Source organism: Mytilus trossulus, chromosome 5 (assembly GCF_036588685.1).
Source record: "Mytilus trossulus isolate FHL-02 chromosome 5, PNRI_Mtr1.1.1.hap1, whole genome shotgun sequence".
Classification (NCBI taxonomy): domain Eukaryota; kingdom Metazoa; phylum Mollusca; class Bivalvia; order Mytilida; family Mytilidae; genus Mytilus; species Mytilus trossulus.
In genome coordinates, this window is record NC_086377.1 from 852,976 (window position 1) to 860,688 (window position 7,713).

A 7,713-nucleotide genomic window follows, 5' to 3' on the forward strand; every position below is an offset into this window, starting at 1 on the left:
TGTTAAGAGAGAGCCACATCTCTTGCACGTTAAAGACACCCTTGTAGATTTCGAAAAAGAGTAGGCTAATGCCGCTACAAGGCAGCACTCGCACCCGCAAAGTGGAAAGGGATTAATATAAGTTGCAAAACTTGTTTCCCAATCCACTATAAATAAATATGTTTAAACTAAAACATCTGGATAACTATTCTATACCAGGATAAGGGACTCCATCAAAAGATCGATGTAGGATAAAAAACTTAAATCAAGTAGTTTGGGGGGGGGTTAACATTGCTGCAAGTTTTGTTAATCCAAAATCGATTTTACATTTATACATATAGGTAAATCAATTTTTCCCAAATTAAGTGAAGAAGGGGGGTAGGGGTCAGTGAAAAAACTATGTGAATTAAGTTTGTTATCCTACATTGAACTTTTGATGTCGTCCCTAACACTGTCCTTCAGCAAGATAACACATTTCCTTACAAGGATTACACTAGCTTTCACTAGGCTTACACTAACATTCACTGATATAACATTATCCCTAACATGGATTACACTAGCATTCACTAGGATAACATTATCCCTAACATGGATTACACTAGCATTTACTGGGATACCATTATCCCTAACATGGATTACACTAGCATTCACTGGGATAACATTATCCCTCAGCAATATTACACCAGTCTCACTGGGATACCTTTATCCTTCACTGATATAACACTCCTAACATGGATTACACTAGCATTTACTGGGATAACATTATCCCTAACATGGAATACACTAGCTTCACTGGGATAACATTATCCCTCAGCAATATTACACCAGTCTCACTGAGATACCTTTATCATTCACTGATATAACACTCCTCACAAGGATTACACTAGCATTTACTGGGATAACATTATCCCTAACATGGATTACACTAGCATTCACTAGGATAACATTATCCCTAACATGGATTACACTAGCATTCACTAGGATAACATTATCCCTAACATGGATTACACTAGCTTCACTGGGATAACATTATCCCTCAGCAAAATTACACCAGTCTCACTGGGATACCTGTATCCTTCACTGATATAACACTCCTCACAAGGATTACACTAGCATTTACTGGGATAACATTATCCCTAACATGGATTACACTAGCTTCACTGGGATAACATTATCCCTCAGCAATATTACACCAGTCTCACTGAGATACCTGTATCCTTCACTGATATAACACTCCTAACATGGATTACACTAGCATTTACTGGGATAACATTATCCCTAACATGGAATACACTAGCATTCACTGGGATAACATTATCCCTAACATGGATTACACTAGCATTTACTGGGATAACATTATCCCTAACATGGAATACACTAGCATTTACTGGGATAACATTATCCCTAACATGGATTACACAAGCATTCACTGGGATAACATTATCCCTAACATGGATTACACTAGCATTCACTGGGATAACATTATCCCTAACAAGGATTACACTAGCATTCACTGGGATAACATTATCCCTCACATGGATTACACTAGCATTCACTGGGATAACATTATCCCTCATAAGGATTACACTAGCATTCACTGGGATAACATTATCCCTCAGCAATATTACACCAGTCTCACTGGGATACCTGTATCCTTCACTGATATAACACTCCTCACAAGGATTACACTAGCATTTACTGGGATAACATTATCCCTAACATGGATTACACTAGCTTCACTGGGATAACATTATCCTTCAGCAATATTACACCAGTCTCACTGAGATACCTGTATCCTTCACTGATATAACACTCCTAACATGGATTACACTAGCATTTACTGGGATAACATTATCCCTAACATGGAATACACTAGCATTCACTGGGATAACATTATCCCTAACATGGATTACACTAGCATTTACTGGGATAACATTATCCCTAACATGGAATACACTAGCATTTACTGGGATAACATTATCCCTAACATGGATTACACTAGCATTTACTGGGATAACATTATCCCTAACATGGAATACACTAGCATTCACTGGGATAACATTATCCCTAACATGGATTACACTAGCATTTACTGGGATAACATTATCCCTAACATGGAATACACTAGCATTTACTGGGATAACATTATCCCTCACATGGATTACACTAGCATTCACTGGGATAACATTATCCCTCACAAGGATTACACTAGCATTTACTGGGATAACATTATCCCCAACATGGAATACACTAGCATTTACTGGGATAACATTATCCCTCACATGGATTACACTAGCATTCACTGGGATAACATTATCCCTAACTTGGATTACACTAGCATTTACTGGGATAACATTATCCCCAACAAGGATTACGCTAGCTCTACTTGGATAACATTACCTTTAATAAGGATTACACCAATTTTTCTTAGGTTAAACTATTAAAATAAGAAAATGTGTTATGATTGCCAATGGGACAACTATCCACAAGTATGGTGTCATAAACCTTCTGATATATAGAATAAGAAGAATTGGTAGGATTGCTAATGATACAACTATCCGCATGAGCAATGTCAAAAACATGCCAATATATATATAAGACGATGTGGTAGGATTGCCAATGAGACAATTATCCACAAGAGCAGTGATATAAACTGGCAGATATATATATAAAATAAGAGGATGTGGAAGGATTGCAATGTGATCAATTGAAGTCAAATGTTACTAGTCTGATTTTTACTGTGAATAAACTCGATCATAGATACCAGGATTGAAACTTTGTACGCCAGACACACCCTTTGCTCCATAAGACCTGCAAGTGACGCTCAATTAAAAAAAGTCAAAAAAGGAAAGAAGAAGGAACAAATTAGGCAGTCAATAAAGATGGAAGTTCTTACGAAGGGGATAATCAAAGAAGAGGAGGTAGGCAATCTATGAAGGGTGGATACGAATTAAGCAGTGAATAAGAAGTAGGTACGAAGAAGATGATATCAAAGCAGACCAGGTAGGCAAACAATAGAGCGAGTTAAAAAGTAGATAATCAAAGCCTAGTAGACAGCTAGGAGGTTAGCAACCGGTAGAGGATGGATACAAATCAAGCAGTCAATAAAGGGGGAAGTAGGTAAAAAGTCGATAAACGAAGCGGAGGAGGTAGGTACAAGGAAGGCAATCGATAGAGGGTGGACATGAATTAACCAGTCATTGATGGAGGAAATCGGTGCGAAGATTATAATCAAAGCCGAGGAGATAGTTACGAGGTAGGCAAATAATAGAGGGAGGTTCAAAGTAGATCATTAAAGAAGAGGTACGAGGTAGGCAAATAATAGAGGGAGGTTCAAAGTAGATCATTAAAGCAGAGGTACGAGGTAGGCAAATAATAGAGGGAGGTTCAAAGTAGATCATTAAAGCAGAGGTACGAGGTAGGCAAATAATAGAGGGAGGTTCAAAGTAGATAATTGAAACAGAGATACGAGGTAGGCAAATAAAAGAGGGAGGTTCAAAGTAGATAATTAAAGCAGAGATACGAGGGAGGTTCAAATGTAAGGCAAAATAGTGGCCTGGGAAATTGTGTCCACATGGACACTATATCCTAGAATTTAGGTATTCAATAATGTCCATTGCCATGGATTATTGTCCCTAAATGGACAGATTATCATAGCAATATCTATGAAATAGTGTCCACTTGACAATGTTGACTACAGAATGTTATAAAATAGAGGACATTATTTCATGGTGGACATTATCAAATTCTACTATAATTATAAACAAATTATGTCATCCAAGGGAAGTAATACAATGGTCATCATAATGTTTTATTATGCTTGAATTTTAATAAAATAAGAAAGTTTAATTAGAAATTGATTAATATAAACAAAATAAAAAATGGATGGAAATTTACAACTATATAAGTTATAAGAAATATCCTGATACTACAAATCTAAATAAAAGAAGAACTACAAGAAGGAAATGCGAAAATTTTAAAATTAAATTTAAAGAACTGAATTACGTGTACTATGACAAGAAGGCAAAAGAAAATGTTGAAAAACTAGTGGTACACTGTTACAAGCTAGATGCTGTTTTATTCTTATGTCATGATGAAAGTGGATGCCATCTTGGTGTTAACAAGACAGTTTGTAAAATTACTTCTAAATATTACTTTCCAAACATAACACCAAGACAGTTTGTAAAATTACTTCTAAATATTACTTTCCAAACATTATAGAACATGCAAGTAAATAGTCCAGGAGGACAAAAATGTCCTGAAAAAAATGTCCAGGTGGACATCTTATCACTGAAGTATAGTATTTAATTATGTCCACTTTCAGGGACACTTTTTCATACCTGAGGACAGTTTGTCATAGAAAAATGTGTCCAGGACACTTATAAATAAGTTAATATTGTCCAAAGACCGTATTTATTAGGAAATAATGTCCGGTGGACACTTTTTCATTGGGGACATTATTAAATCCTACACAAAGTAGATAATTAAATAAGAGGTACGAGGTAGGCAAATAATAGAGGTCCTGGGAGGTTCAAAGTAGACAGTTAAAGCAGAGGTACGAGGCAGGCAAATAATAGAGAGAGGTTCAAAGTAGATAATTAAAGAAGAGATACGAGGTAGGCAAATAATAAAGGGAGGTTCAAAGTAGATCATTAAAGCAGAGGTACGAGGTAGGCAAATAATAAAGGGAGGTTCAAAGTAGATCATTTGCGCAGAGGTACGAGGTAGGCAAATAATAGAGGGAGATTCAAAGTAGATCATTGAAACAGAGGTACGAGGTAGGCAAATAATAGATGGAGATTCAAAGTAGATAATTAAAGCAGAGATACGAGGGAGGTTCAAAGTAGATAATTAAATAAGAGGTACGAGGTAGGCAAGTAATAGAGGTCCTGGGAGGTTCAAAGTAGACAATTAAATCAGAGGTACGAGGTAAGCAAATAATAGAGGTTCAAAGTAGATAATTAAATAAGAGGTACGAGGTAGGCAAATAATAGAGGTTCTGGGAGGTTCAAAGTAGATATTTAAAGCAGAGGTACGAGGTAGGCAAGTAATAGAGGTCCTGGTTGGTTCAAAGTAGACAATTAAATCAGAGGTACGAGGTAAGCAAATAATAGAGGTTCAATGTAGATCATTAAAGAAGAGGTACGAGGTAGGCAAATAATAGAGGGAGATTCAGAGTAGATCATTAAAGCAGAGGTACGAGGTATGCAAATAATAGAGGGAGGTTAAAAGTAGATATTTAAAGCAGAGGTACGAGGTAGGCAAGTAATAGAGGTCCTGGGAGGTTCAAAGTAGACAATTAAAGCAGAGGTACGAAGAAAGCAAATAACAGAGAGAGGTTCAAAGTAGATAATTAAAGAAGAGATACGTGGTAGGCAAATAATAGAGGGAGGTTCAAAGTAGATAATTAAAGCAGAGGTACGAGGTAGGCAAACAATAGAGGGAGGTTCAAAGTAGATCATTAAAGAAGAGGTACGAGGTAGGCAAATAAAAGAGGGAGGTTCAAAGTAGATAATTAAAACAGTGGTACGAGGTAGGCAAATAATAGAGAGAGGTTAAAAGTAGATCATTAAAGCAGAGGTACGAGGTAGGCAAGTAATAGAGGGAGGTTCAAAATAGATAATTAAAACAGAGGTACGAGGTAGGCAAATAATAGAGAGAGGTTAAAAGTAGATATTTAAAGCAGAGGTACGAAGTAGGCAAGTAATAGAGGTCCTGGGAGGTTCAAAGTAGACAATTAAAGAAGAAGTACGAGGTAGGCAAATAATAGAGGGAGGTTCAAGGTAGATAATTAAAGCAGAGATACGAGGTAGGCAAATAGTAAAGGAAGGTTCAAAGTAAATAATTAAAGAGGAGGTACGAGGTAGCCACATAATAGAGGGAGGTGCAAAGTAGATCATTAAAGCAGAGGTACGAGGTAGGCAAATAAAAGAGGGAGGTTCAAAATAGATAATTAAAACAGTGGTACGAGGTAGGCAAATAATAGAGGGAGGTTCAAAGTAGATCATTAAAGCAGAGGTACGAGGTAGGCAAATGATAGACGGAGGTATGAAATAAATAATAAACGCAGAGGTACGGGGAAGGCAAATAATAGAGGGAGGTATGAAGTAAATAATTAAAGCATAGAAACGAGGTAGGCAAATAATAGTTATTAAGATGTAAAACAACGTCAGTACCTAGAATCTATTCTTCAAGACCGTCGTGTATTATTTGTATGTTGTAAAGGAATATTAGTAGACAATTAAATCCGAGGTACGAGGTAAGCAAATAATAGAGCTTCAAAGTAGATAATTAAAGAAGAGATACGAGGTAGGCAAATACTAGAGGGAGGTTCAAAGTAGATCATTAAAGCAGAGGTACGAGGTAGGCAAATAATAGAGGGAGGTTCAAAGTAGATCATTAAAGCAGAGGTACGAGGTAGGCAAATAATAGAGGGAGGTTCAAAGTAGATCATTAAAGCAGAGGTACGAGGTAGGCAAATAATAGAGGGAGGTTCAAAGTAGATCATTAAATTAGAGGTACGAGGTAAGCAAATAATAGAGAGAGGTTCAAAGTAGATAATTAAGGAGAGATACGAGGTAGGCAAATAATAGAGGGAGGTTCAAAGAAGATAAATAAAGCAGAGGTACGAGGTAAGCAAATAATAGAGAGAGCTTCAAAGTAGACAATTAAAGAAGAGATACGAGGTAGGCAAATAATAGAGGGAGGTTCAAAGTAGATCATTAAAGCAGAGGAACGAGGTAGGCAAATAATAGAGGGAGGTTCAAAGTAGATCATTAAAGAAGAGGTACGAGGTAGGCAAATAATAGAGGGAGGTTTAAAGTAGATAATTAAAGCAGAGGTACGAGGTAGGCAAATAATAGAGGGAGGTTCAAAGTAGATCATTAAAGCAGAGATACGAGGTAAGCAAATAATAGAGGTAGGTTAAAAGTAGATCATTAAAGCAGAGGTACGAGGTAGGCAATTAATAGAGGGAGGTTAAAAGTAGATCATTAAAGCAGAGGTACGAGGTAGGCAAATAATAGAGGGATGTTCAAAGTAGATCATTAAAGCAGAGGTACGAGGTAGGCAAATAATGGAGGGATGTGTGAACAAAACAGACATGTAAGGTCAAAATGTAAAATATAGGGGTTTCAGCAGTCAACATTGAATTATAATCTTAATCACTATAAAAACAAACAAATATGTGAAGAAAGAAAACAAAAAGGGCATATAGACAAAGCATATAAGCAAATACGAAAGAATTTTTTTTTTTTACCCACAATGACGGGATGTATAAGTAAAATGGATATTATCAAAAAAAGACTATACATAAGCAGTAAAAGTAATAACAAAAACAAATGAACGAATATTATAACACAATATTAAGATGAAACGTCAGTACCTAGAATCTATTCTTCAAGCCAATCGTGTATTATTTGTCTGTTTTAAAGGAATATTCATCGTATCTAACAAGGTCTTGGTATATAAGTCCAAATATGAGACAGAGGAAGCCGTGTCTGTTGTTTCTATAGTTTAACACCACCACTACGCAAGTAAACAGTTTTTCTGATGAACCTCTATCGAATAACAGATTGTTATATAATGTCGGGATCATTTTGTTCTAATGCACAAACGATAAATCAACATACACCGTATCTGCGATAATCTGTAAAATATATTTTTTTTTTTGAATATTGTGTTAATGCACTATCTATACGTAATATCTGATCATTTCCTTGATTATGCAAGAAT

General features: G+C 36.1%; 1 protein-coding gene across 1 annotated transcript; it reads right to left on the reverse strand.

The window, feature by feature from the left end:
* Window positions 1–1,166: 1,166 nt before the first annotated feature.
* LOC134719272 (uncharacterized) lies at window positions 1,167–1,556 on the reverse strand. The gene has a single exon (XM_063582276.1). It carries the CDS (start codon window positions 1,554–1,556, stop codon window positions 1,167–1,169), a length of 390 nt encoding a protein of 129 aa, XP_063438346.1.
* Between the last annotated feature and the right edge of the window lie 6,157 nt (window positions 1,557–7,713).

What these genes read in the sequence shown, in the direction of transcription:
- LOC134719272 (XM_063582276.1), bottom strand. Translation starts at nt 1,556, where the DNA reads ATGAGGGATAATGTTATCCCAGTGAATGCTAGTGTAATCCATGTGAGG.